General features: G+C 51.0%; 1 protein-coding gene across 1 annotated transcript; it reads right to left on the bottom strand.

The window, feature by feature from the left end:
• Nucleotides 1-1,516: 1,516 nt before the first annotated feature.
• CCND3 (cyclin D3) lies at nucleotides 1,517-15,471 on the bottom strand. The gene is made up of 5 exons (XM_063177830.1): nucleotides 15,250-15,471; nucleotides 13,427-13,642; nucleotides 8,449-8,608; nucleotides 7,081-7,214; nucleotides 1,517-2,856 (listed from the first exon to the last, which is right to left on the bottom strand). The coding sequence occupies exons 1-5, from the start codon at nucleotides 15,445-15,447 to the stop codon at nucleotides 2,692-2,694; spliced, it is 873 nt and encodes a 290-aa protein (XP_063033900.1). The 5' UTR covers nucleotides 15,448-15,471; the 3' UTR covers nucleotides 1,517-2,691.
• Between the last annotated feature and the right edge of the window lie 12,056 nt (nucleotides 15,472-27,527).

The raw sequence follows: 27,527 nt of genomic DNA, 5'->3' as shown, positions 1-27,527 counted from the left end.
CCTTGACTTGTCCCTGGACACCCTGGCTTGTCCCTGGACACTTTGGTTTGTCCCTGGACCCTCTGGCTTGTCCCTGGACACCCTGGCTTGTCCGTGTACTCAGAAATAAAACCAGAGCCCTGTCACTCAGTCAGGGCTGGCTCTGCCCCGCGTGCTCCCAGCCTGTCCCTGTCCCCACCAGCTGCTGGAGCTCCTTGCCCAGGGGTTTTCCCAAAAAAAGCTTCTCAGGGTTTGCTTCCTGAAGCCACAGGGCCACCATCCTCACCTGGCCGTGGGTCACCTGCCTGGTGTGCTCCTGGCACTGTGCCCGAGTGCCACCTCTGGTGGAAAACCAAACCCAGGGGAGACTTTTCCACCAGGCCCTGCTGCCACTGTCACTGCCAGCCCTGTGCCCTGCAGTCACTGTCACTGCCAGCCCTGTGCCCTGGTGCCACTGTCACTGCCAGTTCTGTGCCCTGGTGCCACTGTCACTGCCAGCTCTGTGCCCTGCTGCCACTGTCACTGCCAGCCCTGTGCCCTGCAGTCAGTCACTGCCAGCTCTGTGCCCTGGTGCCACTGTCACTGCCAGCTCTGTGTCTTCCTGTCACTGTCACTGCCAGCTCTGTGCCCTGCAGTCACTGTCACTGCCAGCCCTGTGCCCTGCTGTCACTGTCACTGCCAGCTCTGTGCCCTGGTGCCACTGTCACTGCCAGGTTTGTGCCCTGCTGCCACTGTCACTGCCAGCTCTGTGCCCTGGTGCCACTGTCACTGCCAGCCCTGTGCCCTGCTGTCACTGTCACTGCCAGCTCTGTGCCCTGGTGCCACTGTCACTGCCAGCCCTGTGCCCTGCAGTCACTGTCACTGCCAGCCCTGTGCCCCGCAGTCACTGTCACTGCCAGCCCTGTGCCCTGCAGTCACTGTCACTGCCAGCCCTGTGCCCTGCAGCTTTGGGCCACAGAGAGGAGCCCCTGCTGCACCCTGAGCTGTGCCCCCTGTTGCCACCCCCGAGGTCCCCACGCCCCTCAGCCTTTTCTGCGACTCGCTGATTTTATCTGATTCGAGGCCGATGGGCACAGGAGGGAGCCTGGGCTGGCACAGAGCTCCTGGCACTGTCCTGGCACCCCCCGAGCTGCTCCAGGGCCCCTCGCCCTGCTGGGGAGAAGGTGATGCCTCTGCTCCAGGGCCACCTCACCCGCAGGAAGGGTTTTGGCTCCACCACCACCCCTGAGTGTCCCTCAGGGTCCTCTCCCCACTCCATGCTGGGAAAAGCAGGGCTGGAGCTCCCAAGGGATCCTCAAAACCAGGAAAAGATCCAAGAACAGCACAGGGAAACCCTCGAGCCACCGTTTTTTTGGGTTTTTTTTTTTTTTTTGTTTAAAATATTTTATTGCAACATCACGGGGTTCTCTGGCTCTCCCAGCAGCGAGACTCGTGCGAGTGAACACCAAACCAGTTTTACTCTTAAATTAAAAATTCACTTTGATATATATATATATATTTATATATTAAAAAAAAAAAAAAAAACAAACAAACAAAAAACAAAAGAAAGAAAGACATTTCCTCTTGCACAGGCAGGCCCTGTCCCAGCCCTCCTGCTCGCAGGAGGCAGCGGCTCCGTGGGTTTCCGGGCCAGGCAGGCTCTGGGAGGAGCAGCAGCCCCACCTTTTTCCGCCGGATTTTTGTGGGCTTGGTGCCATCCAAAAGGAAGATCTCGACCTCCTTTTCCACACATCCCCCGCGGGAGGACAACAGCCACACGTGCAGATGTCCCCAGGGAGCAGCAGCAGATTCTGCTTCCCATCCCTGTGGAGTCTCTGGCTTCTCCTGGCTAATTCCACTCTGGATTTCTTATAGAAAAGCAGCATTATTTTTTTTTTCCTTTTTTTTTCTTTTTTTGTTTTTTTTTCCTGTTTTACAACAATTTTTATAAAAAAAACTAACGAGGAGTCAACAACAACGATACAAAAATGCGGTAATTGCTTTCCCAACTCAAGTGCGCAGCAAAGTTTTCCACCCTGTCAGGAGGCAGCTCCAGATCCACGCGGACCGGACGCAGCTCCCTCCTGAGCACGATCTGAAATCCCTGCCTTGGAAGAGTGGAGACGCATCCCAGACCATAGCAGCACGTTCAGAGGTTTTCCTTGAATCCTAGTCTGATGCCTAAGCTACCAAAGGCAGCTCTGCTGAGGAGAGTCTGCCGCTGCCCAGGGAGCCAGGGAAGGGAGAGAGGGGTGAAGGCACTTTGCTGGGGAGGAGAGGAGAGCAGCACCCAGCACCCTGAGCGATTCCAGCTCTCCTCCCTCCCCTTTTCCCAGCAGTGAACAATAAATTAAGCAGCCATGGGGGGACCCCGAGCTCCTCCCGAGGCGCGTCCCCCAAAATTCCCACATCCAACAGCAAAAAACCCAAACAAGCCCCACGGCTCCTCCCCAAGCACAAGCAGCTGCACGGCGTCCCCTGGAGCTGGGGGCACGAAGCAACGAGGACCAAGCAGCTGCTCCCCGAGCCCCACAGCAGCCAGGGGTCACCAGGACTGGGGCGGCTCTGCCGTTTCCGTCCCTCACGCGGGCTGGAAGTGGCCGTGAGGAACCCGGGGAACACCAACACAGAAACGATTCCAACTCCCCCTCCAGGCTCCCGGGTGGGCAGGGGGCGTGCGGCGAGCTGGGGGTGTCCAGGGAGGGGCTGGAGCTCCGGCCAAAGGCTCCTTGGTCACAGGTTGACATCGGTGACGTCCGTGGGGGTGCTGGTGGGCACGGGCTGGGTGTCCGCGTACGGCGCCGCCTTGGAGCTGAGCTCCTGCTGGGGCTGGGACGCCTGCTTGAGGCTCTCGGCCAAGGCCGCCTCGATCTGCTCCTGGCACGCCTTCAGGCAGTCCTGGAACGGGCAAACACAGATGGGGCATCAGATCCCGCTCCCGCTGCTCCTGCAGAACAGCTCTGTCCCTGTCGCCCGAGCTCCTCGCCCAGGGATTTCCCCAAACAAAACCTCTCAGGGCTTCAATCTCTGACCCCCCAGCAACCTCTTGGATTGCAGTGGGATGGTTTATTGACTATGGTTTATTATGACTATGACGAGAATATATTGCTTTTCTGCGAGCAGACGTGATATTTCAAGAGAAGACATTGACTTCATCTGCAAGGGCAGGGCATGAAAGAAATGAAAGTAATTATTGATTTTTTTTTTTTTTCCATCTGACCAGCAGCAAAAGGAGATTTTCTCCATCTTTGTCCCTCCTCGGGTAAATCCCCACACTTTGGTTGTCCTCCCGCCTCCCTGGAATGTGTCAGCAGAGGTTCCCAAAGTCCTGGAGCCAGGGGGTGGCTCCAGATGGGTGACAAGAGCAGGACAAACGTCCCAAATCCCAAAAATGTGAATGTCCTTGGGACATGGATCCTTCTCCAGCTCCCCAGCCCCTCCAGCCCAGCATTCCCAGGAATTCTGCTGCGCGCCCCTGATTCAGCAGGACCCTCCCTGACCCCAAACCCACCCTACAGCACCTCCCATCCACGCTGGGAGAACCACGGAGCCTCTGACAAGGTTTCCACCCTCCTGTCCCCTCTGGGACACCCCAGAGCTGGGGGACAGCACAGAACCTCGCCAGAAACGCAAACCCTGCTCTGGTTTTTCCCCCTCGAGCCGTAAAAGCAGGAGGAAACTCCCCGCCGGACACCCCAGGGGCACAGCCCGGCCTGGTGACAGTTTGCACCTCACGGGACATGGTCACACCCTGAAATCTCTTACCAGGAATCCGCGGCGGTTCTTAGAAACTGACAGAGGATGTGGCGAGCGAAAATAGCAACGCCCGGCTCCTCCTGCCCGGCTCCTCCTGCCCGGCTCCCCCTGCCCTGTTCCTCCTGCCTGGCTCCTCTGCCCGGCTCCCGTGCCCGGCTCCCCCTGCCCTGTTCCTCCTGCCCGGCTCCCCCTGCCCTGTTCCTCCTGCCCGGCTCCTCTGCCCGGCTCCTCTGCCCTGCTCTGCCCGGCTCCTGTGCCCGGCTCCCCCTGCCCGGCTCCTCTGCCCTGCTGCCCCTGCCTGGCTCCTCCTGCCCCGGCCCTGAGTGCCAGGGGCACCTGGGCAGGGGCTGGGCATCCCCTGGGCATCTCCATGAGCACCTGGGCAGCGGCTGGGCATCACCAGGGGCACCTGGGCAGGGGCTGGGCATCTCCATGAGCACCTGGGCAGCAGCTGGGCATCCTCATGGGCACCTGGGCAGTGGATGGGCATCCTCTGGACATCTCCATGGGCACCTGGGCAGGGGCTGGGCATCCCCACAGACACCTGGGCATGGTCTGTGCATCTCCTGGGCAGCGGCTGGGCATCACCAGGGGCACCTGGGCAGGGGCTGGGCATCACCTGGGCCTCTCCATGGGCACCTGGGCAGGGGCTGGGCATCCTCATGGGCACCTGGGCATGGGCTGGGCATCTCCATGGGCACCTGGGCACGCTCAGGGAGAAGCAGCAGCACAAATGAGGGAGCTGAGCTCAGGAGCTCTCGCAGGAACCCAAAGCTCTGTGTTCAATCCCAGGAGGAGCTGCCCTGGCCCTGCCCGAGCTGGGGCTGTTTGTGAGGCACCCACACCTGGGCAAGGGCACAGCAGATGCTGGGGAGGGCCAGGAGGGGACAGGAGGGGCCAGGAGGGGACAGGAGGGGACAGGAGGGTGCCGGGCTCCATTTCAGCTCCTCTCCCTGCACAGAGCCCTCCCTGCTTCCCACCTGTTCCCTGCACAGCCCCGGCCCCCAGAGCAGGTTGGGAGCAGCTGGCTGCACTGATTCTCTCTTCAAAAAGGCCCCAGAGAACAAAAAAATTCCATCTGCACAAACAGAGCAGGAGCCTCCCCCTGGACAAAGCCAGCCCCAGGTCCTGGCAGGGGAGTGTGACCCACCTGGGCAGGGGAGGAGATCAAAGGGGAGAGGAGAAGCTCAGATTGGAGCCCTACAGGGTCCCTGTGCCCCCTCCCGGGGCGCTGAGGGGCTGCAGAGCCCCCCCAGAGCTGGAAGGTTTCATGTCCCAGCCCCCCCTGTCCCCCCCAGGTGCAACCAGACACTGAGGGGAGCAGATGCTGAGCCTGAGCGTCCCTGTCCCCGTCGCAGGCCGAGAACCCGATCCTGCCAACACCTGCCCGGGCAGGGAACGGATCCTGCCCTTTGTGTGGCACTGCAAGGGCTCCGAGCCCACCCTGCCCTGCCAGGCTGTGCCTGGCATCAGCCCCGGGCTCTCCTCAAACCGGGGCAGCACCGTCTGAACAGCAAAACCCCACAGAACCCAGAGCAGATGGGGCTGGAAGGGCCCTCGAGTCCATCCCTGCAGCCCAGGCTGACCATCAGCACGGCCAGACCAGCACAGCCAGAGCACCCCAGTGACCATCACCATGGCCAGACCATCCCAGTGACCATCACCATGGCCTGACCATCCCAGTGACCATCAGCACAGCCTGACCACCCCAGTGACCATCAGCATGGCCTGACCATCCCAGTGACCATCACCATGGCCTGACCATCCCAGTGACCATCAGCACAGCCACACCATCCCAGTGACCATCACCATAGCCTGACCACCCCAGTGACCATCAGCACGGCCAGACCAGTGACCATCAGCACAGCCTGACCATCCCAGTGACCATCACCATGGCCAGACCACCCCAGTGACCATCAGCACAGCCAGACCACCCCAGTGACCATCAGCATGGCCATCCCAGTGACCATCACCATGGCCAGACCATCCCAGTGACCATCACCATGGCCATCCCAGTGACCATCACCATGGCCTGACCACCCCAGTGACCATCACCATGGCCACACCACCCCAGTGACCATCACCATGGCCAGACCATCCCAGTGACCATCACCATGGCCATCCCAGTGACCATCACCATGGCCAGACCATCCCAGGCTGACCATCCCTGTGGCCAGTCCATCACCATGACCAGTCCATCTCAGGTTCTCCACCACCACAGCCAGACCATCCCTGGGCTCACCATCACCATGACCAGTCCATCACCATGACCAGTCCATCCCAGTCCCTCCCTCACCACGTTCACCTGGAGCAGGTGGCACAGGGGACACATCAGGTGGATCTGGAACATCTCCAGAGGCACAGAGCCCACCCCCTCCCCATGCAGCTGTCCTGTCCTGATGGAGAACCCTTCCTCTGAGTGGCAGCAAGGCTCCCACAGCTGTGCCAGCCCCAGTGCCCACTCAGAGCTCGGTGCCAGCCCCAGGAACACTCCTCACCTCAGTGCCAGCCCCAGTGGCACTCATTCACCAGCTCAGTGCCCGTGGTCCTGGCCAGCAGCTCAGTGCCAGCCCCAGTAACACTCCCCACCCTGTTGCCAGCCCCAGTGGCACTCCCCAGCTCGGTGCCAGCCCCAGTGGCACTCCCAGCTTGGTGCCAGCCCCAGTAACACACCCCACCCTGCTGCCAGCCCCAGTGGCACTCCCCAGCTCGGTGCCAGCCCCAGTGGCACTCCCAGCTTGGTGCCAGCCCCAGTAACACTCCCCACCCTGTTGCCAGCCCCAGTAACACTCCCCACCCTGTTGCCAGCCCCAGTGGCACTCCCAGCTTGGTGCCAGCCCCAGTAACACTCCCCACCCTGCTGCCAGCCCCAGTGGCACTCCCAGTTTGGTGCCAGCCCCAGTGGCACTCCCCGGTGCCCGCTACCCAGCCCAGTGCCCGTCACTGACCAGCTCGGTGCCCGTGGTCCTGGCCAGCAGCTCGGTGCCAACCCCAATGCCCACTCCCCAGCTCTGTGCCAGCCCCAGTAACACTCAGCACAGCTGTGCCAGCCCCAGCCGTGCTCCCCAGCTGTGCCAGCCCCAATGCCCACTCCCCAGCTCTGTGCCAGCCCCAGTAACACTCCCCAGCCCTGTGCCTGCTCTGACCAGCTCGGTGCCCGTGGTCCTGGCCAGCAGCTCGGTGCCAGCCCCAGTGGCACTCCCCAGCCCCAGTACCCACTCCCAGCTCGGTGCCAGCCCCGGTGCCCGTCACTGACCAGCTCGGTGCCCGTGGTCCTGGCCAGCAGCTCGGTGCCAGCCCCAGTGGCACTCCCCAGCCCCAGTACCCGCTCCCAGCTCGGTGCCAGCCCCGGTGCCCGTCACTGACCAGCTCGGTGCCCGTGGTCCTGGCCAGCAGCTCGGTGAGGGCCTCTCCGCTGCCCGGCAGCCCCAGGCCGTGCGCGGCGGCGCCGATGCTGCCGGTGGCGATCATGGACGGCGGGTACATGACGAACGTGCAGTCTGCAGCCAGCACAGCACAGAGGGGAGAGGAGGAGATGTCACAGAGGGTCAGCTGGGGTCTGGGGTCGGGGTTCGCCCTGCAGGGCCCCACAGAGGGCTCTGTGCAGCGCGGGGTGGAGGAGAATTGTCACAGAGGCGTTTTAGGAAAATCCTTTCTCTGGGATTTTTCTGCTGAGAGGCCTCAGAAATGAAATACAAGCAGTGATTATCTGCTGCTGGGGGATGTGGCAGGTGAATCTTTGATTGGTCTCGTGTGGTTGTTTTTAATTAATGACCAATCACAGTGAGCTGTGGCGGGACTCTGAGCAGTCACAAGCTTTTATTATCATTCCCTCCTTTCTCTATTCTTTAGTATAGTTTTAGTATGGCATAATGTAATATAGTATAGTATAATATAGTATGGTATGATATGGTATAATATAGAAAATATCATATTCGTTCTATTATGCATTGTAATGCATATATTATATTAGAATATGGAATATTATAATATATTATATTATAACATGGAATAAAAGAATATTGCAATATAATGTAATGTAATGTAATGTAAAATATTATAATGTAATGTAATGTAATGTAATATAATATAATATAATATAATATAATATAATATAATATAATATAATATAATATAATATAATGTAATATAATGTAATATATTATAATATAATATAATATAATATAATATAATATAATATAATATAATATAATATAATATAATATAATATAATATAATATAATATAATATAATATAATATAATATAATATAATATAATATAATATAATATAATATAATATAATGTAATATAATATGCATTATATTATAATATGGAATAAAAGAATACAGTATTATAATATTATACATTAATACAATATATTATTAATATAATATATAATATATAATATAATATAATATAATATAGAACATAATAGATATTCTATTCTATTCTATTCTATTCTATTCTATTCTATTCTATTCTATTCTATTCTATTCTATTCTATTCTATTCTATTCTATTCTATATTAATAAATTGCCCTTCTGAGGACACGGAATCAGATTCTCAACTCTCCATCCTGGGGCCCCCAGCCGCCCTCTCACGGGCACACAGAGCCTGGCACACACCCCTGGCATCCCACAGCTCCATCCCACCTCGAACCCTGACCACAGAGAAGACCCCAGAAAAGGAGGGGAGCCCGTGCCAGGCGTGCCAGGCGTGCCAGCGGCCCCCACCTGTGGCGCAGAGGGCGATGAAGGTCTGCGCGTGCTTCTTGACCAGCTCCACCTTGTCGGCGGGCAGCGGCAGCCGGTGCAGGATGTGCGGCAGGAAATCGTTGGCGATCACCGACACCAGGTCCCACTTGAGCTTCTCCAGCACCAGCAGCTCCCAGTGCTGAGGGCACACAGAGGGCGGCGCGTCACGGGGGGCTCAGGAGCACCGGGGACAGGGCAGGGCACAGGGACTGTCCCCAGGCTGTCCCCGTGCCACCATGCCAGCCCTGGAGGCCCCAGCGTCAAGGCAGGACAGGGAAGGGCAGAGGGGTTTGTCCCCACGCTGTCCCTGTGCCACCATGCCAGCCCAGGAGGCCCCAGGGCCAGAAGGACAGGGAAGAGCAGAGGGGTTGTCCCCATTTTGTCCCTGTGCCACCATGCCAGCCCTGGAGGCCCCAGGGCCACTGTAGGACAGGGAAGGGCACAGGAGCTTACCCCACTGTCCCCATGGCACCATGGCAGCCCAGGAGGCTCCAGGATGGGGAAGGGCTGTCCCTTGGGCTGTCCCCACTGTCCCCATGGCACAATTCCAGCCCAGGAGGCTCCAGGGCCAGTGCAGAACAGGGAAGAGCAGATGGGCTGTCCCCATGTTGTCCCCATGGCACCATGGCAGCCCAGGAGGCTCCAGGACGGGGAAGGGCTGTCCCTTGGGCTGTCCCCACTGTCCCCATGGCACCATGCCAGCCCAGGAGGCTCCAGGATGGGCAAGGGCAGAGGGATTGTCCCCACGCTGTACCTGTGCCACCATGCCAGCCCAGGAGGCTCCAGGATGGGGAAGGGCTGTCCCTTGGGCTGTCCCCATTGTCCCCACGGCACAATGCCAGCCCAGGAGGCTCCAGGATGGGGAAGGGCTGTCCCTTGGGCTGTCCCCATTGTCCCCACAGCACAATCCCAGCCCTGGCCGTGTCCCTGCCGAGGCTCCAGAGCTGCCCCAGGCTCAGGTCAGGCTCAGGTTCATTTTTCGTTTCTGTTCCCCCACCCAGCACAAATCCCCTTCTGCCCCAAACTCAGGATCCCACCAGCGCCGCCCCGGAGCTCAGCACAGACACTCTGAGGAAGTGACAACGGTGACAATTCTTTCCCAAGCTCACATCTTCATTTTCCCCTTTTTTTTCTGGTTGTTGCCTCCCTTCCCCTTGCACAACAAACCTGCCCCGGGTTGCTCAAAGGAGCAGAATTGCTCAAGCTGCTCCAAACCCACCCTGGGCACAATTTGTCACCCCATTGTCCCCTCAGGTGCCATTCCTGTCCCAAAACCCACCCTGGGCACAATTTGTCACCCCATTGTCCCCTCAGGTGCCATTCCTGTCCCAAAGCTGCTCCACCCAAGCTCTGAGCAGCTAAACCCCCTGTCAGCCAGGCCAGAAAAGTCTTTATAAAAATGAAATAAAATGAAATAATAAAATAAAAGAAAACATATAAATAATATAAAATAAAATAAAAAATAAAATAAAAAATAAAATAAAATAATAACATAACATAAAATAACATAAAATAATAAAATAGCGTAAAATAATGTAAAATAAAAATAAAATAAATTACAAAATAAAATAATATATGAATAATCACATAAAATAAAATAACAGAAATAACATAAAATAACATAACATAAAATAAAATACTGTAAAATAAAAAATAACATAAAAATAATAACATCAAATAAAATAACAGAAATAAAATAATAACATCAAATAACATAACATAATGTAAAATAAAAAATAACATAAAATAATAAAATAAAACAAAATAAAACAAAACAAAATAAAATAAAATAAAGAATTACATTTAAAAATAAAGAATTGAATTAAAAAAAAAAAAAACAACAAAAAAACAACCCCAAGGTGGGTCAGAGAAGGGCCTGGACGGAAACCCAACTTCCTCCAAATGGACAAATCCCTCCTTGCATCATTTCCTTCTCCCCCAGAATGACTCCAGAGCGCTTCTGTGTCCTTCTGAAGGGCTGAGCTGCTGCCAAGCCCCTGCCCGAGGAGGAGGAGGAGGAGGAGGAGGAAGCAGAGGCCGGGAATGCGAGCCAGCTTCCTGCAGGGATGGCCCGGGGCCACCAGGATGTGCCATTGTCCCCAGGCTGCTGGAGAAGCTCCCCTGGCCCTGCTCTGGGCGTTGGGAAAGAGCAGGGGGTGAGCACAGAGGGGGAAGGAGCAGCTCTGGGGTGAGGAAATTCAGATTTAACTCCCTCAGGGCCCAAAAAGGGTTAAAATCCATGGAAATCCAGGGAAGAGACCTTTCCATGGACAATTCAGATTTAACTCCCTCAGCCAGCGTGAATATCCACGGAAATCCAGTTAAATTGGATTTAACTCCCTCAGGGCCCTCAGTGAGGGTGAATCCCTCAGATCCCTGGGTATTCCCTCCATTCCCTCTTTATTGGAGCAGGATGTGCCCCAAAAAGGGTTAAAACCCATGGAAATCCAGTAACCTGGGTTTAAATCCCACAACCAGGGTGAATCCTTCAAAGATCCCTGAGTATTTTTTTTTTTTACTGGAGCAGGATGTGCCCCAAAAAGGGTTGAAATCCATGGAAATCCAGGGAGGAAGACTCTCCATGGACAATTCAGATTTAACTCCCACAATCAGGGTGAATCCCTCATATCCCTGGATATTCCCTCCATTCCCTCTTTACTGGAGCAGGGGGTGAGCACAGAGGGGGAAGGAGCAGCTCTGGGGTGAGGAAATTCAGATTTAACTCCCTCAGGGCCCTCAGTGAGGGTGAATCCCTCAGATCCCTGGGTATTCCCTCCATTCCCTCTTTATTGGAGCAGAATGAGCTCCAAAAAGGGTTGAAATCCATGGGAAGAGACCTTTCCATGGACAATTCAGATTTAACTCCCTCAGCCAGCGTGAATATCCATGGAAATCCAGTAAATTGGATTTAACTCCCTCAGGGCCCTCAGCCAGGGTGATCCTTTACAGATCCCTGGGTATTCCCTTTATAGTGGAGATTTAAACCTGCAAGGATCACCAGGAGAGGCCGTGGTGTCCCCCAGGGATGGGGCACCCCATTCCTGCGGCCATCCCCATCCCTCATCAGCTAATTAGGAGTGTTAATTAAGGCAATCACCCCCCCACCAATGACTGTTCTGGAGGGGAGGGGATTTTCCCCCAGAATTGGGAAAAACCAGGTTGAGCTCAGAGCTCTGCGGTGCCCCTGAGTCACACCTGAGAGTTTTGGGGGTTCTGGGGCTCAGATCCCACCCCAAAACCGATGAGAAAACCCCAAAAAGCCCCCGGGGTCCCCAGGGATGCTCTGTCACTGAGGAGAGGTCACTGCTCCCTCCCGAGGCCCCCAAAAAAGGGTTTTTCTCCCATTTCCTCCCTTGTGGCCGAGGCTGAGCTCGCAGGGTTGGATCTCAGAGGTTTTTATCAGACTCTTTTGGCCTCTCAGAGCTCAGAATGGAACCCTGTGGACGCAGGATGAGAAATGCAGGGGTTAGAGCAGGAATTGCACCCATGCCCAGCAGCCTGGAGCACCCACTGAGCTCACAAACCCCTCACAGACATTCGGCTGCCTCACTCTGCACCTAAAATCTGAATTTTTTCCTGCTGCTGTGGAAGCGAAATCTCCCGCATTCCCCTCAGTTCCCACATTCCCACATTCCCCCAATTTCTGCAGCTGGGGGAGGGAGGCAGAGCTGCAGAAACTGGGGTGGGGATGTGGGAAATTCACATTCCCTGACCCTGAGCTTGGAGATGTCACTGCAGTGACAACCCAGAGTGACAGCTTGGTGGTGGCACAGAAAACTTCATCCACAACCAGGATGGGGACAATTGAGGGGACAATTCTGCTGCCCAGCACGGGGAGGGTGGAAAATCCTTCACCAAGGAGGAGGGGAATGCAGAGGGACGGGATCAGGACAGCAGGAACAGGAGATGCCAACCAGAGCTTGGAGATGTCACTGCAGTGACAACTCAGAGTGACAGGACAGGAAACTTCATCCACAGCCAGCAGGGGACAATTCTGCTGCATGGGGAAAGTGGAAAATCCTGCACCAAGAAGGAAGGGAATGCAGAAGGATGGGATCAGGAGATGCCAGGCAGGAGCTGGGCACTGGGACGGCACCAGAGCTGTGAGTTTTGGAGATGTCACTGCAGTGACAGCTCAGAGCTGGGGCAGGAAACTTCCTCCAGAACCAAGAGGTGACAATTCTGCTGCCCAGCACGAGGAGGATGGAAAAATCTTTCACCAAGAAAGAAGGGAATGCAGAGGGATGGGATCAGGAGATGCCAGGCAGGAGCTGGGCACAGGGAAGGGACCAGAGTTGTGACTCTTGGAGATGTCACTGCAGTGACAGCCCAGAGTGACAGCCCAAAGTGACAGCTTGGTGGTGGCACAGGAAATGCCCTCCATAACCAGGATGGGGACAATTCTGGTCCCCAGTACAGGAAGGGTGGAAAATCCTTCACCAAGAAGGAAGGGAATGCAGAAGGATGGCATCAGGAGATACCAGGAGGATCTGGGCACTGGGAAGGCACCAGAGCTGTGAGTTTTGGAGATGTCACTGCAGTGACAGCTCATAGCTGGGACAGGAAACTTCATCCACAGCCAGCAGGTGACAATTCTGCTGCCCAGCATGGGGAGGATGGAAAATCCTTCACCAAGGAGGGGGAAAATGCAGAGGGACGGGATCAGGAGATGCCAGGCAGGAGCTGGGCACAGGGAAGGGACCAGAGTTGTGACTCTTGGAGATGTCACTGCAGTGACAGCCCAGAGTGACAGCCCAAAGTGACAGTACAGTGGTGGCACAGGAAACTTCCTCCAGAACCAGGATGGGGACAGCTGAGGGGACAATTCTGCTGCCCAGCATGGGTAGGATGGAAAATCCTTCACCAAGGAGTAAGGGAATGCAGAGGGATGGGATCAGGAGATGCCAAGAAGATGCCAGGCAGGAACTGGGCACAGGGAGGGAACTCAGGGGTTTACCAGCAGCTCCTGGGGCGTGATGGAGTTGTCGGTGTAGATGCAGAGCTTCTCCACGGTCAGGGGCATGGTCTCCCTCAGCTTGGAGGCCAGCAGCATGCACACGGCCCCCAGCAGCTGCAGGTGGTTCTTGTGCACGGCCACCGAGGCCAGGAAGCGATCCACGTAGTTCATGGCCAGCGGGAACACCTCCTCCTCACACTTCTGCTCCTCGCACACCTGCCTCGGACGCGGCGCGGGGAGAAAAGGAAGTTTTGGTGAGGGGAGAGAGCTGAGCTCGGCCTCAGAGCTGCTGCTTCACACTCGTCACAGGGAGCTGCTCCCCACCGTGGTGTCACCCCGAGGCTTCGCCTTCCTGTGGGGAGCAGCTGCAGCTCCAGAGAGCTCGTGGAGAAACCTGAATCTGCCCCGTTTGGCCCCGTTTCTGGGAATGGCTCCTGTCTGCTGCCACCCCTGCCCCGGGCAGCTCTGGAGGGTGGAGAGGAGGATCCAGGGCTGGAAATTCTACCTAGAACATGTGGATAAATCTGAATTTGCTCCATTTGGCCCCAATTCTGCTGTGCCCTGCTGGGGATGCCCCTGCCAGCTGTCACCCCTGCCCTGGGCAGCTCTGGAGATCCAAATTTGCTTTTTTTGGCGCATTTTTTGGCTGGAGGGTGGAGAGAAGGATCCAGGGCTGCCAATTCCACCTGGAGCACGTGGATAAATCTGAATTTATCCCATTTGGCCCCATTTCTGCTGTGCCCTGCTGGGGATGCCCCTGCCAGCTGTCACCCCTGCCCTGGGCAGCTCTGAATGGGACAAATCCTTTAGATCCCTCTATACTGGAGTAGGATGTGCCCCAAAACCCAGGAAATGGAAACCCAGGGATCTCCCAGTGCCTCAGTTTCCCTCCCTCAGGTTGCTGGTGGTGTGGAGAGAAGGATGCAGGGCTGGGAATTCCACCTGGAGCACGTGGATAAATCGGAATTTGCCCCATTTGGCCCCAATTCTGCTGTGCCCTGCTGGGGATCCCCCGGGCAGATCTGGAGCTCCAAATTTCCTTTTTTTTATCGCATTTTTTGGCTGGGGGGGGGGGTGGAGAGAAGCATCCAGGGCTGCCAATTCCACCTGGAGCTCTCCAGGGCCGCGATGGCAATCAACGGCATCACCCAAATCGTCCCCAAATTCCACAAATTCCCCACCAGCAGGAGTCCAGCGGCTCCCAAATTTTCAGCCCTGCGCCTCTTATCTGTCCCCAGCCACTTGTCACAGCGAACTTCCTTCTTTCGACACCGCCAAATCTACTGCGGTTTCTGCTCCTCCTGCAGCCAACGCTGCCGGCAGCGATGGGGACAATGACACGCGGGTCGTGACATCCCCCGGTGCCACCTCGCTGCTTTTAGAGCCGCTCCCAAAGCGGGGTTTATCTACAAAAGGGGATCGCGGGAATAATGACAGCAAGGGGGGGGGGGGGGGGGGAAATCTTCTTTAAAATTTAAATATTCTGGATTTTTTTTATTTTTTTTTTAGAAGCGTTCCCCGCAGCATCGGCTGGGACAGGCAGGACGGAGCGCTGCGGAATTGTCATTTATGGGGACCCTGCCCTGAACTTCACCCGCAGATTCATTTTTAATTTCAGGAACTTAACAGCAGCGTTATTATTTCCCCCTGGGGCTGAGCTGAGCCCTGCCCGGAGCTTTTGAGGAAAAAAAAAATCCCAATTTTAGCACAGGAGAGCGAATTTCACCCTCCATCCCCACCGGCACCACCGCTGTGCCCGACACCCGTCAGCTCTGCCTTGTCCCCCGGGTTTTTTGGGTGCAAACCCCGCAGCATCCCGGTACCTCCAGCATCCAGAAGGCCAACATCTTCCTCATGTAGGGCTGGATGTCCCTCTGCACGCACTGGAAGTAGGACACGCGGGGGCTGTAGCGCTCCTCCAGGCTCAGCAGGTTCTGCAGCACCCGCCGGTCCCCCAGCAGATGCGGGTCCCGCCCGGCGCGGGGGGCGCGGGCCGCGGGTTCCACGCACAGCAGCTCCATAAGGGGGCGGGCAGGGGTTCTGGGGACGCTGAGGGGACGCCGAGGGGACGCCGAGGGGACGCACGGAGGAGGCGCCGCGGGCACCGCCGGCTCCGCCGCGGGACGCCGGGAACTGGCGCCGCTCCCGCCCCGGCCCCGGCCCCCAGCGCCGCCGCGCGCCGGGAGGGGGCGTGCCCGAGCCGCGCCGCAGCCAATCACCGAGCGGCACCCCCCCGCTGCAGCCAATCAGAGAGAGGCAGCGCCGCGCCCGCCGAGCTGAGGGGCGTGGTTATAACGGTATTGACCAATCAGAGCGCTGAGCGCTGCGGAGGGGGCGGGGCCAGGGGTGCTCTGGCGGGACGGGCGCACGTGGGGCGCTGCTGCCATCTTGGGGGGGGACACGGGGACAGACGGGGGGACAGACAGACGGACACTGCGCCACCCCCCGCGCGTTTCCGCTGCATCCCCTTCATCTCCCCGCTCCGAGGCGTCCGGCAACCCCTGACACTTGAATTTCTTCTCCTATAACTTTTTTTTCCCTTTTTTTTTCTCCTTTTTTCCCCTTTTTTTTTTCTTTTCCCCCCCCATTTTTTCCCTTTTTTCTTCTTTTTTTAGCACATTTTTTTCAAGGCTGTGGAAATAATCAGCCGTGCACATGTTTGCAGCCTGCTGGCTTCCAAAATTCCCCCTGGTGCGGGAGATAACCGTGGGGGGAGCTGCCCAGATAAGCTAGAAAGCATATAAAATTTATATTTTATATATAATTTTTAATTATATATATAAAATTTATATTTAAAAATCATATATTTGTGTGTATATATATTTAAATATTTTATATATTAAATATATTACACAATTTTAATATAAATATGTTTTATTTTATATATAAAATATATAAAGTAAAATATTTTAATATAAAATACATAAAATAAATATATAATAGAAAATATAAATTTTATCTATTTTATATATGAAAATAAATATTTTATATATATAAATTTAAAAAATATATAAAAGAAAAGATATAAAAATAAAAATATAACATAAAAATTAAAATATATAAAATACATCAAATATAAATAATAATAAACCTAGAATTAAAAATATATAACACAAAAATATATAAAATAAAAGAAAATATTTAATAGCATAAAAATATATAAAATAAAATAAAATCCACACAAAACTCAGGAACAGAGAAAAAATTTCTGGGATCTGCCATTTAATAATTGCAACTTATGCCATTTAATATTGCAATTTATGCCATTTAATATTGCAATTTATGCCATTTAATATTGCCATTTATGCAATTTAATATTGCAATTTATGCCATTTAATTATTGTCATTTATGCCATTTAATAATTGCTATTTATACCATTTAATATTGCCATTTATGCCATTTAATTATTAACAAAAATAACAAAACTTAAATAACAAAAATAACAAAACTTTTGACTCCAGCAAAGGAGTCAAAAGTTTTGTTATTTTTGTTATTTAAACCCCAGTGGTTCCTTTTGGGCCTTCTGGTTTTGTTATTTTTTTTTTAATTTTTGTTATTTTGTTTGTTTATTTTTATTTTTAAATTTTTCTTATTTTAATTATTTTGGTTTTTGCTCCTTTTCTGGTGTTTGTGGCCCCAAAAAAAGGGGGAAGGGAACATTGCACAAGCTGCTGTTCCCTCCAGATGATGACTGGGCAGAACTGGAGCCTCTGAAAGCCACAAGGAGAGGCTGGAAATGCAAAATAAATAAAAAAAAATTAAAACGCAGCATCCTAAAAAGCTTAAAATGTCTGAGTGTGGGCAGAAAAATGGGGGAAAATTCCAGGAAAACCAAATTTTGGTCACTGCTGGCCGTAGATAGGCGATTTCCTGGCTTGGGCAAGGTTAAAAAAGGAAATTCCTTGGGAGTGGAAATGACAAAAAAAACCCTCAGAGGTTTCCAGGAGCTCGGCAGGGTGAGGTTGGTCTTGGCTGAAGGATAAAATTGGGATTTTTTTGGGATGTTGGTGATGAAAAGTGGGAGTTTCCCATGGAATGTGGGGTCATTTCTGTGTGTTCCTGGAAGTGCTGGGGCTGGAAAATCCCTGCAGGATCTCCCAGCCCAGCCTGGGAATGGTCCCCAGTTTGTCACCAGCTCTGTCACATCCAGGAATTCCTTGGACACCTCTGGGAATGGGGACTGGAAATTCCTCATGATTTTATGGGGAAATTCCTCCTGAATCCATAGGAAATTCCTGATTCCATAAGGAAATTTCTCCTGATTCCAGAGAGAAATTCCTGCTGATCCCATAGGAAAATCCTCTTGATTCCAAGACGAAATTCCTGATTCCATGAGGAAAATCGTCCTGATTCTATGAAGAAATTCCTCATGATTTCATGAGGAAATTCCTCCTGATCCTGTAGAAAAATTCCCCCTGATTCTATGAAGAAATTCCTCCTGATTCCATAGGAAAATTCCTCCTGATCCCATAGTAAATTCCTCTTGATTTCATAGGAAAATTCCTGCTGATTCCATGAAGAAATTCCTCCTCATTTCATGAGGAAATTCCTGCTGATCCTGTAGAAAAAATCATCCTGATTCTATGGAGAAATTCCTGATTCCATGAGGAAATTCCTGCTGATTCCATAGGAAAATTCCTCCTGATTCTATGAAGAAATTCCTCCTGATTTCATAGAAAAATTCCTGCTGAGTTCATAGGAGAATTCCTGCAGATTCCATGAGGAAATTCCTGCTGATCCTGAAGAAAAATTCATCCTGATTCTATGGAGAAATTCCTGCTGATTCCATAGGAAATTCCTCCTGATTCAGTAGGGAAATTTCTCCTGATCCTATGAAGAAATTCCTCCTGATCCCATAGGAAAATTCCTGCTGATTCTATGAAGAAATTCCTGATGATTCCATAGGAAAATTCTTCCTGATCCTGTAAGGAAATTCCCGATTCTATGAGGAATTTCCTCCTGATCCTGTGGAAAAAATTCCTCTTGATTCTTTGAAGAAATTCCTGCTGATTCCATGGGGAAATTCCTCCTGACCCTGTAATGAAATTCTTGATTCCATGAGGAAATTCCTGCTGATCCCATGAGGAAAAACTTCCTGATCCCATGGGGAAATTCTTTCTGATCCTATAAGGAAATTCCTCCTGATTCTTTGAAGAAATTCCTGTTGATTCCTTGAGGAAATTCCTGCTGATTCCACAGGGAAATTCCTGCTGATTCCATAGAGAAATTCCTCCTGATTCCATGAGGAAATTCCTCCTGATTTTTTGAAGAAATTCCTTCTGATTCCACAGGGAAATTCCTCCTGATCCCATAGAAAATTCCTGCTGATTCCATGGGAAAATTCCTCCTAATTCCACGAGGAAATTCCTGTGGAAATTCCTTCCATGAGGAAATTTCCCATAGGAAAATTCCTTCTGATCCTGTAGGAAAATTCCCGCTGATCCCATGAGGAAAATCTTCCTGATCCCACAGGGAATTTTCTCCTGATCCCATGTTTCATTTATCCTGATTTTTCAGAGTGTTTTTTGCCCTCCTTTGCCATTTCCCAGCTGTTTGGTGCCTCAGTTGCCTTTTCCCAGGAAATCTCCAGTGAAATCTCATTTTCCTTGACTCAGACTCGGAACCAGAGCGAGGCAGCCCTGGGTGAAATCTCATTTTTACTCCAAAAATCAGCATTTTAGAACCAGAATTCACCAGGAGAGAAAGAAAGAAAGAAAAAATAATAAAATTAAAAAAAGAAAAAAAAAAAAAAAAAAAAAAAGAAAAAAACAAAGTTGAAACCAAAATTTCAGAAAACAACCTGGGCTTGGAAAGCCCCCGGATGGGACAAATTTAGGTCATTTCAGGGGATTATCTGTGGTCACCAATTATGCAAACAGTGAAACAAAAACCACTGCCCTGATGTTTTACATCTAAAATTCAGCTTTTGTTCCACGCCCCTGCCTTGTCCATCCTTCCTGCCCTGATGGGAGATTCCATGGGTTTGGATTTTTTGAATATTTTAAATATTTTATATATTTAAATATTTTAAAAATTTAAAAGAATTAATTTGGGATTGCAGATTATTTTTATGGGTTTTTTATATATATTTTTATTTTTAAAATATTTTTATTTGATGTTGTGAGGTTGGGGCTCCTCGGAGGAGCAGCACAAATGGAATTTCCTGGGATTTCCTGGGAGAATAATTTAAAAGCTGAGCTCAGGGCAGGGAAGGGAGGATTTAAGCCAGGTTTAAGATGGAGCCTGGAGAGAATCATTCCCTGTCCAGGAATGGAGGGAATCCTGAAGGATTTCCTGGAATAATGAATTTTTTTTTATTCTGGAAGAATATTTTTTTTTATTCTGGGATAATAATCCAGTGAAGTTTCGGAGTTTTGGAGATGAACACCCTGTGAAGTTTTGGGGTTTTGGGAGATGAACACCCAGTGAAATTTGGGGTTCTGGGGATGAACACCTTGTGAAATTTGGGGTTTTGAGTGGCAAACACCCACTGAACACCCAGTGAAGTTTGGGGTTCTGGGAGATGAGCATCTGGTGAAGTTTGGGGTTTAGGGAGACAAATATCCAGCAAATTTTTGGGGTTTTGGAGATGAACTCTCTGTTAAGTTTGGGGTTCTGGAGATCAACGCCCAGTGAAATTAAGGGTTTTGGAGATGAACCTGGTAAAATTTGGGGTTCTGGGAGTTGAGCATCTGGTGAAGTTTGGGGTTTTGGGAGACAAATACCCAGTGAAATTTGGGGTTTTGGGAGATGAATACCTGCTGAAATTTGGGATTCTGTCTGGGAATTCCTTGGGAAACACTGGAGCAGCCCCAGGGCAGGAGGATGAGGAGAATTTTGCTGCCCTCACTCAGGTTTGGGGTCCTGGGGGGCTCCCCCAGCCCCTGGGCAGGACGCGGAAGGGCTGAAATTGCCAACAAATCCTGCTGCAAACCCCCCAAAGCCCCCAGACCCCCCAAAACCCCAAAGCCCCAAAGCCCCCAAAGCCCCCAAACCCCCCTGGTGCTGGCAGGAAGGGGATCTGGGGCTGCTGGCTCTGAGCCTGCAGAGGTTTCCTGGAGACCCCAGCACAGGCCTGGCAATGTCTGACCCTGCCTGGGCCCTGCCACTGTGCCCGGGGCTGGCAGCAGAGCTGGCCCTGCCACTTCCTCCGGCTGCCGTGTGCCCTGCCAGCTGCTGGCGCTGGGACAGGGACACTGAGCCTGGGGGGCTCTCAGGGGACAGGGACACAGAGCCTGGGGGTGTCCCCTGAGGGGGGGTTCAAGGGACAGGGACACCAGTCTGGAGGTGTCCCCTGAGGGGGGGTTCAAGGGACAGGGACACAGAGCCTGGGGGGCTCTCAGGGGACAGGGACACTGAACCTGGGTGCTGTCCCCTGAGGGGGCATTCAAGGGACAGGGACACCAGCCTGGGGGTGTCCCCTGAAGGGGGATTCAAGGGACAGGGACACTCAGACTGGGTGCTGTCCCCTGTCTGGGGAGCCCTCAGGGGACAGGGACACAGCCTGGGGACTCTCAGGGGACAGGGCCACAGATCCTGGGTGCTGTCACCTCTCTGCAGAGCCTGGGGGGCTTTCAGGGGACAGGGACACTCAGCCTGGGGAGCCCTCAGGGGACAGGGACACCCAGCCTGGTTCTGTCCCCTGTCCCCAAGCCTGGGGGTTCTCAGAGCTGAAACCACAGCGGTTCTTGCAAATCATCCCTGGGCAGGTCCCCGGCTCAGCTCTCACACTTGCGGCAGCAATTTCTTGGTTTTTTTTAGTCTCCTAAATGAGTTTTGTCGAGAGAAGAATGAGGGTTTTTCCACTAATGGGGTGGGTAATAAAAATATGGGGTCAATATTTATGGTGAAAATTCATACTGGGAAGAACCAGGGATTGGGGAAATCAGTATTCAGGGTGGAAATCCATATTGGGAAGAACCAGGGATTGGGGATAGTGAAATTCAATATTCAGGGTGGAAATCCATACTGGGAAGAACCAGGGATTGAGGATTGTGAAATTCAATATTCAGGGTGGAAATCCATATTGTGAAGAGCCAGGGATTGAGGATTGTGAAATTCAATATTCAGGGTGGAAATCCATATTGGGAAGAACCAGGGATTGAGGATTGTGAAATTCAATATTCAGGGTGGAAATCCATACTGGGAAGAGCCAGGGATTGAGGATTGTGAAATTCAATATTCAGGGTGGAAATCCATATTGGGAAGAACCAGGGATTGAGGATTGTGAAATTCAATATTCAGGGTGGAAATCCATACTGGGAAGAGCCAGGGATTGGGAAGAGCCAGGGATTGAGGATTGATTTTTGGTTTTTGCTCTGCTCAGAGCATTCAGCTGCTCCTGGCCTCAGCTTCCCCCCCAGCCAGGTGAAATCACAACATTCAGACACTCCAGGCACCCTCATGGAAACCTAAAATTCACCATATTTATTCTGCATTTCCAAGGCACGGAGCCTGTTTTTATTTAGGTGATTAATTATTAATAGTTTTCTTTGATTAAAGGTAATAAAGGCCTTCAGGATGGGAGAAAAACCCCCAGGTGGGAGATGATGCCTTTCAAAACAACTCCGCAAACACAGAAACAAAGGGTTTAATTCCCCTTGAAAATGCCATTGTGCACTGCAAGGCCGCAGCAGCCCCTTGGAAAGGCACCTGGTAATTAACAGGGTGTAAATTAATCAGCCTCACACAGGATTTAGGCACTCTCAGAGCTGCCTTTTTGTAGTGACAAAACCCAGGGAGACTTTCAAGTCCTGCCTGCTCCGAGGGGTGGAAATCCAAGATTTGGGAATATTATTATTATTATTTTAACAGCATCCCCAAGCCAAAATCTGGATTTTTTTTTTTTTTTTTGGGCACTGTCACACGCAGGAGGTGCCAACCTGGAGATAAGGAGGACAAAGGAGTTGCTGGGAGCCCAGGGAAGGGGAAATGTGGGATTTGGTTCCCTGGGAGAAGCTGCCAAGGGGTTTGAGCAGCCTGGGGACAAGGACAGGGCCTGGCTGGCTCATGGGAAAAGGGATTTAGGGGAGAATTTGCCTCAGAATCGGGTGGATCCGGGCAGATCAGGGCTTTGCTCCTTCCAGCAGCCAGCAGAGGATGTTGTGGTGGTGAAACCAGCTCGGTGTGACTGTATTTAAATCAGCAGAAATGTAAAACCAACGGGCTTTGATGTAAAGCGAGGCTAAATTTGTGTAAAAACATCTCAGGGGTGAATAAAGCTCCTCCAGCTCAGCAAGCAGTGATTCCTGAGGTTCCCGCACATGGGATAAAAATAAATTTATAAAAATAAATTTATAAAAATAAATTTATAAAAATAAAAATATTTTATATAAAATATATATTTATAATAAATAAAAAATATATAAAAATATATAAATATATGAAACTAAAAATGAAAATAAAACCGAAACCAGGAGTAAGGAAATGCTCGTTAGTAGGAGAAACACTCAAAGTGAGACTCCTGCAATTAATTGAAAAGGAGATCAGAGCTGCCTAAACATTGGGTGAGCTGAAACTGGAACTGATAAGAAAATAAATAAATAAATAAATAAATAAATAAATAAATAAATAAATAAATAAATAAATAATCTCCAAATACAACAAAGTCAGAGACTCCACCCCTGCTGTCCCTGAGGCTGCCAGGGTGGGGCTGCCAGCAGCTGTGCTGGGACCTGTCCTGGAGAAACCCCAAATTCACTGGGTGTCCATCTCCCAAAACCCCAAATCTCATGGGATATTTGCCTCCCAAAGCCCCAAACTTCACTGGCTGTTTGTCCCCTAAAATCCTGAGAGGGGCTGTTTTTCCTACATTTAAATCAAGGCAGGGAAAGATGGAATCACAATGTTTGGGATGTCCCAAACCCTTTATAGAAGCAGGGAAAGAAATCCCAATATTTGGGATGCTCCAAATCTTTTATAGAGGCAGGGAAAGAAATCCCAATATTTGGGATGCTCCAAATCTTTTATAGAGGCAGGGCAAGATTCAACCCCAATATTTAGGAAAATGCAATCCCAACATTTGGGATGCTCCAGATGGAACCCCAGTCTTTGGGGTGCTCTGAATCCTTTATTGACTCAGGGAAAGGTGCAACCCCAATATTTAGGATCCTCCAAACCCTCGGGATGCTCCAAATTCAATTCCAGTATTTGGGATGCTCTAAACCCTTTATAGAGACAGGGAAAATGCAACCCCAACATTTGGGATGCTCCAGATGCAACCCCAACATTTGGGGTGCTTCAAATCCTTTATTGACTCAGGGAAAGGTGCAACCCCAATATTTAGGATACTCTAAATCCTTTATTGAGGCAGGGAAAGAAATTCCAATATTTGGGATGCCCCAAATCCTTTATAGAGGCAGGGAAAGAAACCCCAATATTTGGGATGCCCCAAATCCTTTATAGAGGCAGGGAAAGAAACCCCAATATTTGGGATGCCCCAAATCCTTTATAGAGGCAGGGAAAGAAATCCCAATATTTGGGCTGGCCCAAATCTTTCACAGGGCCAGGCAAAGATGCATTCCCAATCTCTGGGATGCTCCAAACCCTTTTACCAAACCCTGCCCAACCCTTTTCAAACCCTTTCAAGCCGAGCTTTGCAAAGCTCAGCCCCGAGCTCAGGACCCCCACCCAGCAGAATCCCTGAGCTCAAAACTCCCCCCAAAATGCCTCAGAACCAGCCTGGGCTGCAGGTGTGGGGTTCAGAGGAGATTTAGGGGTGCACAGGCTGCTCTGCAGCGCTCAGCTGCGCACCCAGCCCTGCAGGTGAGCAGAAATCGTTGCTCAGCAGCTTTTGTTGTTTTTTTGGTTTTTCCCGCCCGATTTTTCGCTCTGCAGGAAGTAAAGAAACACTTCTGAGCGCTCGCTGTGGCGTTTGGCGGGTAAAAAATAAATTTGTGGGGCACAACGGGTTTGTGGGGACCCCCTGAAATCTGGGGGGGGGTAAAGGCGGCCTTGGATTTCCTGGAGGGGGCTGAGGAAAAATTTGGGATTTCCATTCCAAAATTTGGGATTTCCTTTCCAAACCCTGCAGGGCTGAGGAAAATGGTGGGATTTCCATTCCAAAATTTGGGATTTCCTTTCCAAACCCTGCAGGGCTGAGGAAAATTGTGGGATTTCCATTCCAAAATTTGGGATTTCCATTCCAAAGTTTGGGATTTCCATTCCAAACCCTGCAGGGCTGAGGAAAAATTTGGGATTTCCATTCCAAAATTTGGGATTTCCTTTCCAAACCCTGCAGGGCTGAGGAAAATGGTGGGATTTCCATTCCAAAATTTGGAATTTCCCAAACCCTGCAGGGCTGAGGAAAAATTTGGGATTTCCATTCCAAAATTTGGGATTTCCATTCCAAAATTTGGGATTTCCATTCCAAAATTTGGGATTTCCTTTCCAAACCCTGCAGGGCTGAGGAAAATTGTGGGATTTCCATTCCAAAATTTGGGATTTCCATTCCAAAGTTTGGGATTTCCATTCCAAACCCTGCAGGGCTGAGGAAAATTGTGGGATTTCCATTCCAAAATTTGGGATTTCCATTCCAAACCCTGCAGGGCTGAGGAAAATGGTGGGATTTCCATTGCAGCCCTGCAGTTTGATGGCACAGCTGCCTCTGGAAGTGCAGGCAGCTCTTCCCCCTTTAATCTGTGGGGTGCTGATAACCCAGGGCAGCCTCTTATCTTTGTCTGGAGCTGCACGAGCACCCAAAAAGAAAAGGACTTCTTGTTTTGTCTCTGCCTGGAGCACCAAAAAAAAAAAAAAAAGCAAAAAATTGGAGTTTTTTGCTTTATCTTTGTCTGGAGCTTCAAAAAAAAAAAAAAGGAGTTTTTGCTTTATCTGTGCCCTTTCTGCCCCCACAGGGCCTCGATAGCCCGGGCTGGGCTGGCAGGATTAGACACCGAGGTGCCACCTGCGCGGCTCTGGGGACACCCAGATGTGGCACAGCTCCCCAAACGCCCTCCCAGCTGTTCTCCACAAAACTGTGGGGATTATTCATGGCTGGAAAAGCTGCAGCCACCCCTCCCGGGTGCCCTTTTTGGGGACATTTTGTGGGATTGTCACACCCGCGGTCAGGCTGGGCAGAAATCAACCAAAGGATGGGGAATTTATGGGGAAGGGAGGAATTCTTTCCCTGCCTCAATAAAGTATTTGGAGCATCCCAAAGACTGGGATTGCATTTTCCCTGCTTTGATAAAGAATTGGGGATAAAATCCCAAATATTGGGGTGGTATCTTTCCCTGCCTCTATAAAGGGTTTAGAGCATCCCAAATATTTGAGTTCCATCTTTCCCTGCCTCTATAAAGAGTTTAGAGCATCCCAAAGACTGGGATTGCATTTTCCCTGATTCGATAAAGGGTTTGGAGCATCCCAAATATTGGGGCTGTATCTGGTGCATCCCAAATATTGGGGTTGCATCTTTCCCTACCTCGATAAAGGGTTTGGGATTGTATCTTTCCCTGCCTTTATAAAAGTTTTGGAGCATCCCAAATATTGAGATTCCTTTCCCTGCCTCAATAAAGGGTTTGGAGCATCCCAGATATTGGGGTTGCATCTTTCCCTGCCTCGATAAAGGGTTTGGGATAAAATCCCAAAGATTGGGATTGTATTTTTCCCTGCCTTGATAAAGGGTTTGGAGCATCCCAGGTATTGGGGTTGCAGCTTTCCCTGCCTCAATAAAGGATTTGGAGTATTCCAAATATTGGGATACTGCCTCAGTAAAGGGTTTGGAGCATCCCATAGACTGGGGTCGCGTCTGGAGCACCCCAAAAATTGGGGTTGTATTTTTCCCTTCCTCTATAAAGGGTTTGGAGCGCCCTAAATATTGGGATTGCATCTGGAGCATCCCAAAAGTTGGGATTGCATTTTCCCAAAGATTGGGATTTCTTTCCTTGCCTCAAGAAAGGGTTCAGAGCATCCCAAAGATTGGGATTGCATCTGGAGCATCCCAAAGATTGGGATTGTTTCTGGAGCATCCCAAAGACTGGGATTGTTTCTGGAGCATCCCAAATGTTGGGACTGCATTTTCCCAAAGATTGGGATTTCTTTCCTTGCCTCAAGAAAGGGTTTAGAGCATCCCAAAGACTGGGATTGCATCTGGAGTATCCCAAAGATTGGGATTGCATCTGGAGCATCCCAAAGACTGGGATTGTTTCTGGAGCATCCCAAAGACTGGGATTGCATCTGGAGCATCCCAAAGATTGGGATTGTTTCTGGAGTATCCCAAAGATTGGGATTGTTTCTGGAGTATCCCAAAGATTGGGATTGTTTCTGGAGTATCCCAAAGGTTGGGATTGTTTCTGGAGCATCCCAAAGGTTGGGATTGCATCTGGAGTATCCCAAAGACTGGGATTGCATCTGGAGCATCCCAAAGATTGGGATTGTTTCTGGAGTATCCCAAAGGTTGGGATTGTTTCTGGAGTATCCCAAAGATTGGGATTGTTTCTGGAGTATCCCAAAGGTTGGGATTGTTTCTGGAGTATCCCAAAGATTGGGATTGTTTCTGGAGTATCCCAAAGGTTGGGATTGTTTCTGGAGCATCCCAAAGGTTGGGATTGCATCTGGAGCATCCCAAAGACTGGGATTGTTTCTGGAGCATCCCAAAGATTGGGATTGCATCTGGAGCATCCCAAAGGTTGGGATTGCATCTGGAGCATCCCAAAGATTGGGATTGTTTCTGGAGTATCCCAAAGATTGGGATTGCATCTGGAGCATCCCAAAAGATTGGGATTGTTTCTGGAGTATCCCAAAGATTTGGATTGTTTCTGGAGTATCCCACATATTGGGGTTGCATTTTCCCTGAGTCAATGAAGGGTTTGGAGCATCCCAATGCCACCAAATGGGGCGATTTTGGGTTGGTTTTTTTTCCCCCATTTCCTGCTTGTCACTCTGTCTGTCCCTGTCCTCTGTCTGTCTGTCTGTCTGTCCCTGTGTCCCCCCCAGCCCCAACGGCCGCCCCAGCTGTGGCGGCTCCTCTGTCACAGCAGAGAGGCCCCAAGTGACAGCAGGTGACAGCAGGTGACAGTTGTGTGCACGTGAAGCGTGGCCTGCCACCCCCCCGGGGTGCCCCCGAGCCTGGCAGGGCCCCTGGGAAACCACTGCATCAACGTC

The sequence above is a fragment of the Melospiza melodia genome, chromosome 28 (assembly GCF_035770615.1).
Source record: "Melospiza melodia melodia isolate bMelMel2 chromosome 28, bMelMel2.pri, whole genome shotgun sequence".
In the NCBI taxonomy this organism is placed as follows: domain Eukaryota; kingdom Metazoa; phylum Chordata; class Aves; order Passeriformes; family Passerellidae; genus Melospiza; species Melospiza melodia.
The sequence above is the reverse complement of the archived record's forward strand: the minus strand, read 5'-3'. Positions and strand labels throughout refer to the sequence as shown.